Source organism: Meles meles, chromosome 19, assembly GCF_922984935.1.
Source record: "Meles meles chromosome 19, mMelMel3.1 paternal haplotype, whole genome shotgun sequence".
Lineage (NCBI taxonomy): Eukaryota > Metazoa > Chordata > Mammalia > Carnivora > Mustelidae > Meles > Meles meles.
The window spans coordinates 53,757,672-53,769,916 of NC_060084.1; the positions used below are offsets into that span (position 1 = coordinate 53,757,672).

Genomic DNA, 12,245 nt, shown 5'->3' on the forward strand with positions numbered 1-12,245 from the left:
CTCAGCCGCTTGATACGGTCAGACTGATAGAGTCCAAACCTGCCATTCACTAGGATTCAATAGAAAGCTTTGCTTTCACACACCGTATCTCATTTAAACCTCACCGGGACCCTGTGCGGTGGGAACAATCACTATCAGCTCCATTTTGTAGGCTTGGGAAGACTCAGAGGGCTCACGGCTTGTGCGGGGTTACTCAGGCAAAGCCAGAACTTGAGTGACTGCAGTCTTTGCTTTCTCCTCTCTGCCTCTGCATGCTGCTGTGGGCTCCTGGCCTTCCTCCTGAGTCCCACTTCCAACCCCCAGGTACTTTCGGAACCTGTGCTCAGATGACACCCCCATGGTGCGGCGGGCCGCAGCCTCCAAGCTGGGGGAGTTCGCCAAAGTGCTGGAGCTGGACAATGTCAAGAGTGAGATCATCCCCATGTTCTCCAACCTGGCCTCTGACGAGCAGGTGGGCTCTGCGCCCCAAGCCCCTCCTCCATCCCCTTCCCCTGGCACACCCTGTGTCTCAGAGGGAATCCCATGCTGCCCTCATCCCACTCTGATCGTCTCCCCAGGACTCGGTGCGGCTGTTGGCAGTGGAGGCATGTGTGAACATCGCCCAGCTACTGCCCCAGGAGGATCTGGAGGCCCTGGTGATGCCCACCCTGCGCCAGGCTGCTGAGGACAAGTCTTGGCGCGTCCGATACATGGTGGCCGACAAGTTCACAGAGGTGGGGGCTGTTGATAACTCACAGAGCGGGAGACTGAGGCCCTCAGAGGGGACACATGTAGAAGCCGGGTTTTTGTTAAATCCAACAAATCATTGGGTGCTTGAGCGGTAAGCTCTCCAGTCATCTGGCTGCGTCTCACTTCATAGTGACAGCCCTGGTTGAGTAACTGTCACAACTGAGGCGCTGTGTTGGGAGGGGTTCGAAGCCAAGTTCAGGTTCTGTGGAGAGTCCCAGAGCAGAGAAGGCTGGTATGAGTGTGCTCTTGCCCTAATCAAACTCTCTCTTTTACAAAAGGGAGGGCATAGCCTTATTAGTTTTGGGACTACCATGGCAAAGTGCCACAGCCTGGGGGTACTTCATTCCCTCACTGTTCTGGAGGTTATTCCAAGACTTCTAATTTTTTTTAAGGTTTTACTTACTTATTTGTTTGTTGAGAGAGGAGGAGCAGAGGGAGGGACAAGTAGACTGCACTGAGCACAGAGTCCACCGGAGGGTTTGATCACAGGACCCTGAGATCATGACCTGAGCCAAAATCAAGAGTCTGCCACTTAACTGACTAAGCCATCCAGGCGCCCCTCCGAGGCTTCTTTTCTTGGCTCGTAGTTGGTCTTCTCCCATATCTTCACATGGTCTCCCCTCTGTGCATCCCTGTGTCCTAATCCCCCCCACCCCCCGCAAAAGGATTCCAATCTTTTCGGATGAGGGCCACCTTACTGACCTCTTTTAAAACCCTGTCGTCAAATGCAGTCCCTTTCTGAGGTACTGAGGGGTCGGGCCTGCAGGATAGGAATTTTGGAGGCACAGTAGTTCAGCCCCGTAGCACAGCTCAGAACTGGTCAGAGTGACACCGCCAGGCAGGCAGAGCAGGGACAAGATCCTAGATGGTGCTCGCTCACAGAGACCACGTTTGCTTACCCCACCATCGCGTCTGTTGCGCACCCACTCTCTTTGTGGGTGCTGGGGATCCAGCGAATTCAGCACGTTCCCAGCCTGAACGGGAAGGTCCGCTGAGAGAGAGGGAAGCTGTCAGCACCAAAGCCAACAGACCTGCATGGGGCGTTGAGAAGAGGAGGTGGGGCTGCCGCTGATTCTAGAAGGTGGGCGGCTGAGAGTGGGGTTGGGACTGTGTTCCAGCAAAAGGACAGCATGTACGCGGAGCTCTGGGAGTCCAGAGCCAGTGCGAGCGAGTGAGAACATTCCGGACTTGCCCTTGGGGCCCATGTGAAAGAGGGCTGGAGAGAGGCACGGGCCTTGAGGCTTGGGTGCTCTTTCACCCCGTGGCTCCCTGTTCCTGTGAGTGTGCTTATTTCCCTGGTGTTTGCTGGAAGGACTCGGAGCCTTGGGATAGCATATCCCGGTCCGTCCGTGTTCCCTGTGAGAATGTTAGCACAGCACAGCCGCTCCCCGGAGGCTCGGCACCATGGTTAAAGACAGTACTTCCGTCCTCGGCCTCTGGACAGCGTGAACTGGATCACACTGGGTTTTAGATAAAAGCTCAGTGAAGGCAGGGATTTTAGATTCAAGCTGTGCTCCGTGCCCAGGAGACACTCCGTGGTCTGTCTGAGGGGCAGCATTGGGCCCTTCAGAGTTTTTGTTTGTTGTCTTCTTAGTCATGAGCTGTGCTGCTCCCTGCTAGGTCTTCAGGAGCCTTTCCCGGCATGCTGCCTTCCCCATCAGTCATGAGGTGTTTAATTTCATTATGAGAGTAATACAGGGTCGGGTAACCAATTTGGAAAACACAGAAGACTATAAATTAGAAAGGAAGAACCATATCACTAGAATGTTTTTGGATCAGATAACAGAAAACCCCACTCCAAATAGCCTGAGCAGTAAGGAGACCCGTTACTATTGTTAACGCAGACGACAGCACAATGCGGTAGGTCCTCTCATGGCCCTCATTTTGTTTTTGAGGAACCAGGCTCAGAGAGGTTTGGAGACTTGCCTGGGCTCACCCTGTGGTGCTGGGAGTAGATCTCAGCAGTGATCCCAAGGGCCACGTTCTTCTTAACCTCAGTTCTGGTGCATTTAACTTTGATTCTGATCTCATTCACCCAGAGAGAGTACTGCCCAGCCCTCTCACTTGCCCTGCTTTCTGTCTGCAGCTCCAGAAAGCAGTGGGGCCTGAGATCACCAAGACAGACCTGGTGCCCGCCTTCCAGAACCTGATGAAAGACTGTGAGGCCGAGGTGAGGGCCGCAGCCTCCCACAAGGTCAAAGGTTGGTGCTGGCGACCAGAACACAGCAAACAGGAGGGCATCCGAGGGCCCAAGGCAGAACCAGGACATCAGGTCTCACTTTCCTCTCCCTCCTTTCCCCCTTGCACAGAATTCTGTGAAAATCTCTCTGCGGACTGTCGGGAGAATGTGATCATGACCCAGATCTTACCCTGCATCAAGGTAACAGGAGTTTGGTGGGAGGAATAGGGCAGATCTTGGCCTGCTGAAGAGGAGGGGTGGACATTGGGCTTTATAGACGTTCAGAGGCAGACAGTCCCCAGTCTTCTAGGACCAGGCAGTCGGGAGTTGGGAAGCAGGTGGGGTCCTTGAGGGCAGGCAGAATCTGAGGTTTGGACCTGAGCTTGGAGTAGGAGTACTTCCCCTCAAAAGTTCCAGAAGCTTTGGCCTAAGGGTGGGGGCTTTCAGGAACAGGGCTCATGGAGCTCGAAGCAGATGGGACAGGTAAGGAGCTGCCTTGTCCCTGTGTACCCTAAACCGTCGCTGCTCCGTGAGGAAGAAGGGCAAAAGCAGGCCAGGGTTCAGGCCTTGTAGGAGGTGGGCATCTGCTTGGCTCCTTGCTGCTGCAGGGCTCATCCTGACCCTGTGACTCCCCCTTCCTTCTCCCTCCCAGGAGCTGGTGTCAGATGCCAACCAACACGTGAAGTCGGCCCTGGCATCAGTCATCATGGGCCTCTCCCCCATCCTGGGCAAAGACAACACCATTGAGCACCTCTTGCCTCTCTTCCTGGCTCAGCTGAAGGATGAGGTAAGGGTGTGTGAAGGCTCTGAGCTCCGGGTTGGCAGAGGTGACAGGTTGGGTCAGCTGCTTTCCCAGATTGGCCAGGAGTCTCCTAGAATCTGAACAGACAACACAGGCCCTGAATGAGTTGAATACTGGTGGGCACCATGGCCTGTGCATTCACTCATTCACTTATTAGACAATCATTTTGCATGCCTTGCTCTGTGCTGCTGCTTTTTCTGGGTGTCAGGGATGCCAAAAACCCTAAGACGGTTGCACTTCCTCAGAGATGTTCATAGACTGACAGTGGAGAGAGACAGATGGGCAATTCCATGATTCCATGATCACATAGATGCTGTGATATGTTTGTGCCTTTTAGGATTTAGGCAAAGATGCTGTAATGTAGACCCCAAAATATAGTGGCTTATGTAAGTATTTTTCTCACAACGGTTCAGAGCTAGGTAGGCCTACACTGAGGGTTAGCCCTGCTGACCTCTGTGCTCTCTGAGTCTGAGACAGCTGTTCTGATTTTCACCACCCCCAGCCAGCATGGAGGCAGAAGGTATTAGACAGCAGGAAGTGTGGTCCTTGTAAGGGCAAGATGCAAAAGAGAGCACCCATCACCCTGTTCCCATCCCATACACCCTATTGGCCGGAGCCAGTCATGTGACCATTCCTTGCTGTTCAGTTGGCCTGGAGTACAGAAGATGAACCTGTGCTGGGTGAAGGCTGGACGGGTCGTGGGATGACAGCCAAGGAAGGAGTCTGGACTTGAACAGTGGGGAGCTGGAGGCCCTGGAACAGATCTGGGTGTTAGAAAGGAACACTGAGGGTACCGTCAAAGAAAGAAAGCAGTGAAGAGGCCAGAAGAGGTACAGGGAGACCAAACTGGTGGGGGAGGTATGGCTGCAGAGATGTGGACAGGACCTTGTGCGGTGGGGGTGGTTTGCAGGCTGCTAGTTTGTGTCATGGTGGCGATCAGGCAGATGGTGGGACAGTTTGCTGGTCTGTAACTTCCATGCTGCCAAAGGCCTTAGTCTCCCTGCCTCCCTGCTCTCCCCACCCCCCACCCCGCCTAACACACCCAGTGCTAGGAAATCACATCAGCTTTGGGTCCTCTGCCGCTGCCCCACAAATGTCATGTTTTTAAATTCTGCTATGAGGGCGTCTGCGTGGCTCAGTGGGTTAAGCCTCTGCCTTCGGCTCAGGTCATGATTTCAGGGTCCTGGGATCGAGCCCCGCATCAGGCTCTCTGCTTGGCAGGGAGCCTGCTTCCTCCTCTCTCTCTGCCTACTTGTGATCTCTCTCTGTCAAATAAATAAATAAAATCTTAAAAAATAAATAAGTGAATAAATAAATTCTGCTATGAGGGGATAATCTCTCAGCCCCGAAATTACAGACCAGGGTTTCTTACATTGAAGATTGCCTTTTAAAGAAAAGCTTAGTAATCTTACTTTTGGTCATTTATCTGTATCAGTTTTGTTGTTGTTGTTACAGTTTAAACCAAAATTAATTTTTATAATGACTTAAATTTTATGACCCAAGTAAGGTGCTTCACACATATTTTCTTTACTAAGCATGCTTTTTGTAGCTGTCATTTGTATTCACAAATGGGGACAGCTTGACTGGTGAGAGTCCCTCGAATTGGGTTTTGTGTCCTCCTCTGGGCCTTCTGAGATGGGCTTTCTGATGCTCCGCACCAGGGAGTGACATGGCAGCTGGGGGAGGTAAGCCGGTTGGCACAGGAGGCTTGGTGTGGCTCCTGGGCGGCTGCCGAGCCCATACTTAGTCAGTGGTGCTTTGTCGGGTGCTCTTTTCTTCTGTCTCCAGAGGGGAGACTCCCATTTGAGTACGTGTAGTAGTTTCCACTTTGAGGATTCTGTCTGGCTAACCTTCAGGGAGGGAAAGAAGCTCCTTCACTGTCAGGACATTTCCAGACACAGCACGTGGGTCTTCACACAGTCCAGAAAACCCATCGCAGTGGTTTTATGTGCATTTCAGATGTTTTTTATTCAAATGAGACCTCAATCCGGTTAATTTTCAGTTTATTCAAAAAAGAAATTTCCCTCTTTATGTTGGGTGTTGCAGATGCCTTCATACCAAGTGAGCAATAAGGCAAGGCTCCCTTCTCACCCTTGCCAGCCCAGACTCTGACCGCATCTTGGTCCACCAAGTTGACTTGGATTGTCTTCATTACATACTCTTGAAGTCGATTCTGACACGTTAGGGTGTCAGGTGGGGCTGTTCCCACTCCAGAAATCTTTCTTAGGAGAAGAAGGAATAGGTACAGACTCTTAACATTATGACAGTTCAGGCTTTTGTAAACATTGGGTACAGTGTTCCTCTAAGAAAAGCAATGTTGAGGGGCACCTGAGTGGCTCAATTGGTTAAGCATCTGACTCTTGATTTTGGCTTAAGTCAAACTGGCTTAGGTCATGATCTCAGGGTTGTGAGATCAAGCCCTGAGCCCCACATCAGGCTCCATGCAGAGTGTGGAGCCTGCTTAAGATTCTCTCCCTCCTTCTGCCTCCTTCACCAACGCCCCCCCCCCCCGCCACTCTGTCTCTTAAAAGAGAGAAAGAAAAGTTGACTTAATGTTCAGTCATTTACATGAGTTGATTTAATTTATGTAATCAATATTTCACAAATGCTTAAATGCACTCTAAGATTTAAAGCAACCATAAGATTTGAAACAACTCACAGAAGAAGGAAACCAGCAGGGTGGTCAGTACTGGGAGAGTTCCTCAGTATCCTTGGCTCTAGAAAGAAATTGATACCATCTAGGGAGGGAAATGGTGTTGTTGGTTCTCAGAGTTCTTCTTCAGCCATTGGATTACAGCAGGCAGTTGTCTGTCTTCTGTTCCTAAATGAAAGCCTTACTGTGTTTGCTAAAGGAAAGAGACTCTTGTCGTCGGGACTCTGGGGATTTTGCTAGAGAGGTGCCAGCCTCTCAGCAGTTGCCTTTCTCTTCGCTGCTTTCTGCGTCTGCATCCCCACCTCTGTGCTCAGGTTCAGTGACATGCTAGAACAGCCCTCTCGGGAAAGCTGTTGTACGTGGGGTTGCTGTTGGTCACAGTGAAAGGACAGGTTAAAGTCAGGGAAAGGTACACAGGGGATACTCGGGGTGAGCTTCCAGGTGTCCTCTCCCAGGCAGTCCCATGGATGACGTGTGACAGCACCCACAGAGTATTGCCAGCCGTGCCTTGATTTCCAGGGATTTTACTGGGGGTTGGTTACACAACCATAGATTGGAACCACCTGCATGGCTGATGTCAGTTAGACTGCCCGCCCTCCAGAGGTCAGGTTGATCACTTGGTTCTTACAGTTCTGATGTAAGTCACGTTGTTAGCAAGTGTCTGGCACAGCCCAAGTCTCCCAGGTAACCACAAAGATACTGTCATCAGACAGGATATACTAGGGGCTTAGAGATCTCCTAGAAGCTGGAGAAGCCCAACCCTTTTTTGGAATGTGCCTAGTTTGAGCAACCTGGACCTGCTGAGTTAACCCTTTATTGCAAAGTACACTTGTTTACTTGGTTCAGCGTTTGGTTTCTCACTTGGTTAAAGCTAGAACTACTTGTGATGTCTGCCATCTACGAGTATGTCATTTAAGACAAGGATCTAGTAGGGCTTCTGTTAGTATTAACAAGAACTAATTATGTTTATGTGCCTTTTCTTACAAGTTGTTCACATGCTTTATGGAAGTAGGTGGGGTACACATGTGTGTACATGTGTATACCTGTATAGTAACATACATGTATGTGTATACATGACAGTAAGTCAGTGCTCATGATACTGGTGGTCAGCTGGCAACTCAGAAATACTCCATTATTCCTTTGTGCATTCTTTCAGCAGAAATGTGTTGACGGGGCACCTGGGTGGCTCAGGCAGGCATTAAGCATCTGCCTTTGGCTCAGGTCATGATCCCAGGGTCCTGGGATCAAGCCCCGCATTGGGCTCCCTGCTCAGCGGGAAGCCTGCTTCTCCCTCTCCCGCATCCTCTGCTTGTGTTCCCTCCCTTGCTGTGTCTCTCTCTGCCAAATAAATAAAATATTTTTAAGAAAAAGAAGAAATGTGCTGAGCACCTGCTGTGGGCCAGATACTGTCCCCAGGTACGGGGGACACGAGGGAGTGACACATGCTCCTTAAAGAGCTCAGAGACTGGCAGGGAGAAGAGAAGTCACAGACGTGATGCTAGTGGGCTCCCACACATCAGGCCTCTTGGGGATCAGACACCAGCAGGTGCTTTAATGACCTCAGCCACCCTAGAGGCTGGATGGGTGCTTCCCTGTCAGAGGTGAATGGCCAGGGGTATGCTGTCCCCTGCTGACAGTTTCCAGCTGGCACGCAGCAGAGGGGGAATGTTACCACATCTCTTTTTTCCAGAGCGCCTTGTGTCTGCAGTGATTGCTGCAGGTTCTTTGGAACGACTGAACACATCTGTGCTCTCTGGGGACATGTGAAGAGCTGCCTCCCGGAGTAACGCACGTTGCTTGCTCCGGCAGAGCTGGCCGGGGCAGTAGCAGGCCCCCCGGAAGTGCGGCTCCTGCGGAGTTGATGCGGCGCGACTCTCTCAGTCCTCTTTTGGGCCAGGTGCATCTTCTCAGACCCCTGTCTTCTCCGCAGTGCCCGGAGGTGCGGCTGAACATCATCTCCAACCTGGACTGCGTGAATGAGGTGATCGGCATCCGGCAGCTGTCCCAGTCCCTGCTGCCGGCCATCGTGGAGCTGGCTGAAGATGCCAAGTGGCGAGTGCGGCTGGCCATCATTGAGTACATGCCCCTGCTGGCCGGACAGCTGGTGAGTGCGGTGGCCGGGGGTCAGGCCTCGTGGGCAGCACATCCAGGGCTCTGACAGTGTCACTGGGGCCTGTCAGGCTGTCTGGGGAGTAATGGGCCTGTAAAGGTGAGTAGACTTTAGTTAGAAAAGAGAAGGGAGAGGAGTCCCCCAGGTGAAGCTGAGAAGTATCCATTGTGTTTGGGTGGGTGTGTTTCCCTGGAGTATCGCTGCTTAACCTTCTTTTCTCCTGCAGGGGGTAGAGTTCTTTGACGAGAAGCTCAACTCCTTGTGCATGGCCTGGCTTGTGGATCATGGTGAGTCTCTCCAGCAGGATGAGGGAGGATATTCTGCTCTAGGAAGGATAGATGGACGTTGGCGGGGGCTGGGAGGGGTGTGAAGTCACTCTCCCAGGCCAGCTGCTGCTTATGTGGACCAACTCCTCTGCTTTTTAGAATCCTGGAGAGATACGGGATGGGAGGGGACCAGAACAGATCACATAGGGATGGCCTGGTACAGTGGAGAGAGTGTGAGGGCCACTGGGCAGATGACCTGGGCTGGAATCCTGCCCCCTGGCTGTGGAAGCTCAGGCACATTTCCTTTCTCCTTTCTGAGATCGGGGCTTCTCAGTCTTTTCAGGGCCATTGTGAGAACTACTCATTGCTTTCATTGACAGGTAAAAAGTAAAGTTAACATTTGTCTGTATCGTACCATTCCAAGTATTAATTACTGAATGATTCGCTTGGGCAAATCCCTTCTGGGCGCTGCAGTGTGCCCATCTATAAAAGGAGACCAGTCGTGAAACCTGTGTCTTGCGGCCGTTGGGAAGGTAGTCCACCTGTAGCACACAGCGAACCCTTTGGTTCACCTGTTGCCTAGTGCCTGGGTCCTCGAGTGACTTGTAGTCCCTGCCTGCTCAGCCCTCCACCTCCTGAATCCCTGCCCTCTTGCAGTCTATGCCATCCGTGAGGCGGCCACCAGCAACCTGAAGAAGCTGGTCGAGAAATTTGGGAAGGAGTGGGCCCATGCCACTATCATCCCCAAGGTCTTGGCCATGTCTGGGGACCCCAACTACCTGCACCGCATGACAACACTCTTCTGCATCAATGTGAGCCCCCCATCCCCCTGCCTGCCCGCTGGCCTGAGCAGGGAACTGGGAGTACCTGGGAGAGGAGGAATGGGAGGGGGTCCTGGGGAAGACGTCTGGCTTGGGAGTGGGGACATGGTGAGGTTTGAGCAGGGGAGAGAAAGATCCCTGGGGAACTCCAGGACATAGGGTAGGGACCTGCATGGTGGGTGGGAACCCCAGGACTAGGGAGGCTTGACCTGATGGGCAATGACTGCCACATTTTTCCAAGCATCCCTTTCCTCCACAAAGCATATGTGTGTATTTGTTTATGATAGTTGGTTTTGTGTGCAGGCTCTAGAGTCAGACCTTCTCTTTAATTCTAGCCCTGCCATGTATTAGTCAGAGACCTTGGGATGTCCTAACTGCTCAGTGCTTTAGTTGTCTTAACCAGTAGAGCACCCATGCTGGTAACCACAGTACCTTACTCAGGAGGTGGCGAAGATGAACCTGGCCATCCATGCAAAGGGCTTAGAACAGTTATCTTATATGGAGCAAGGGCTCCTTTCTGTTCGTTTAAATAAACCATACGCATAACTAGAAATTAAAAGATAGAATTTAAAAACATAAAAATAGAACTGAGTGTTCTGATGATTTCTTCCCACACCCCCCCTTTGGAGACCATCTCACTAAGAAAGGCATCCCAAGGGTTGGGATTCAAGCGCATCCCCAGAAGATAAAGAGAATTCTGAGGATGGGGAAATGGGACCAGGACAGTCTGGGCTGGGAGTTTCTAGGACAGGGAGATAGTGGTATGAGGGCATTAGGAGGGCGTTGGAGATGGTCCTTCAGGAGAAACAGCTGACCCCGGGGTGGTCACATGACCCTGGGCTTAGACTCCTACATATTGTTCAGTGTCACCTTCAGGCCTTGTCATCTCTGAGGTGGCCTGGTCAAGGGAAGGGGGAAGTGGGAGTTAGCCATGAACTTTGTATAATCACCCCTCTGTCATACACTGCCCCCAGGTGCTGTCTGAGGTCTGTGGGCAGGACATCACCACCAAGCACATGCTGCCTACAGTCCTGCGTATGGCTGGGGACCCTGTTGCCAATGTCCGCTTCAATGTGGCTAAGTCCCTACAGAAGATAGGGCCTATCTTGGACAACAGGTGAGGCCTGGATCCTTCCTCACACACTGGTGGGCTGATTCTGGGCATCTTGATCTTTGACCTTTGAAGTTGGAGTCTAGGGTTTGAGACCCAGTGTAGCTCTTCGCTTGCTATGTGAGCTTGGCCTGTCTCTTCACCTTCCCAAAGTCTTAGTTTCCTCAAATGTGGAATGAGAACTCCCAAGGCCTGTCTCATAGTAGGAGGGGAGAGTGAGGGGCAGTTCTGTATACTGGTAGCAACACGTTAGAAAATGAAATTAGCAGGAGCGCCTGGACGGCTCAGTTGTCTGCCTTCAGCTCAGGTTATGATCCCAGGGTCCTGGAAATAAGCCCTGCATTGGGCTCCCTGCTCAGTGGGCAGCCTGCTTCTCCCTCTCACACTCACCCTGCTTGTGTTCCTTCTCTCGCTGTCTCTCTCCATGTCAAATAAATAAAATCTTTCAAAAAAGAAAGCAAATAAAATTAAGAAATAGAAATTATTTTTGTATATGTGTGTACATAATTTGTTTCTGCACCAAAATCGTCAAATACTGAGGAATAAATTTAATGAAAGATGTATGATATCTTTAGTGAAAACTATGAAGCATTGCTTTGAGAAATTAAAGATCTACTTAACATTTATGGATGGGATGTTCCCAAAATTTAAGTATGGATTCAGTCTAATCTCAGTCAGTCTTAGCAGATTCTTTATTGAAAAATTGACAGCTTGACTCCAAAATGAACACGGAAATGAAAAGATCTGGAGTAGGAAACATGGTCCTAAGAAAGAAAAGAGTTGGAAGACTTCTACTACGAGAAACCAAGACTTAATGACACCACAGTAATTAAAAAATAAGGTGTTGGCACAGTACTGTAGCCCAATACAACAGAGTCAAGAACACAGAAACAGACCGTGTGTACATAACAGTAGGGGCAGTAGGTGCTGCCGCAGCTCAGGAGGGAGGTGCAGGTGTTTTCGTAGACGGCTGGGCCAGTGTGGTGTGCTTGTGGGGTGTGATTGGGAACCCCTCACTTCTGTGTCCAAGTGAATTAGAGGTGACAGCCAGACTCAGAAAAATAAAAAAAGATTCTGGAAGAAAACAGGACAACCTCTTAAGACTTGCAAAGATTTGTTTAATTGCTCAGATCTGTTAAATAGCTCCCCAGGGGAAAGGCTGATGAGTTCACCTTGAGTGAAAGAACTTCATCGATAGAGAACATTATGAGAGTAAAATGGTGAGACACTGGTGGGGAGGACATATTTGTAATCTGTATTTCTGACAAAGGACTGACTCATCCAGAGTACTTTCCCACTGATCAGTAAGACAAATGCCCAAAAAAAGAGATGGGCAGAACCCAGCTGCAATAGGCACTTCCAAAAGAAGATCTCCTGTAGTCAGTATGCATGTGGCACAGTGCTCGGCGTCATCAGCCATTGGGACATTGTAAATGAAAAGATACCCCATTGGGCACCCGGGTCGCTCAGTCGGTTAAGTGTCCACCTTGTGCTCAGGTCATGATCCTGGGGTCTTGGGATCGAGAGCCTCAACAGGGAGACTGCTTCTCCCTCTTCCCACCGCCCCCGTACTT

The 12,245-nt window shown here is 50.9% G+C and overlaps 1 protein-coding gene across 1 annotated transcript in view; it reads left to right on the forward strand.

The window, feature by feature from the left end:
• The window catches only part of PPP2R1A (protein phosphatase 2 scaffold subunit Aalpha), a 39,356-nt gene that overhangs the window by 25,334 nt on the left and 1,777 nt on the right, over positions 1–12,245 (forward strand). The window contains exons 5-13 of the mRNA XM_045988247.1: positions 304–451; positions 558–713; positions 2,816–2,930; positions 3,039–3,109; positions 3,561–3,695; positions 8,294–8,467; positions 8,700–8,760; positions 9,397–9,551; positions 10,535–10,677. Of these exons, the coding sequence (XP_045844203.1) occupies positions 304–451; positions 558–713; positions 2,816–2,930; positions 3,039–3,109; positions 3,561–3,695; positions 8,294–8,467; positions 8,700–8,760; positions 9,397–9,551; positions 10,535–10,677 (1,158 nt within the window). The remainder of the gene's footprint in view (positions 1–303; positions 452–557; positions 714–2,815; positions 2,931–3,038; positions 3,110–3,560; positions 3,696–8,293; positions 8,468–8,699; positions 8,761–9,396; positions 9,552–10,534; positions 10,678–12,245) is intronic.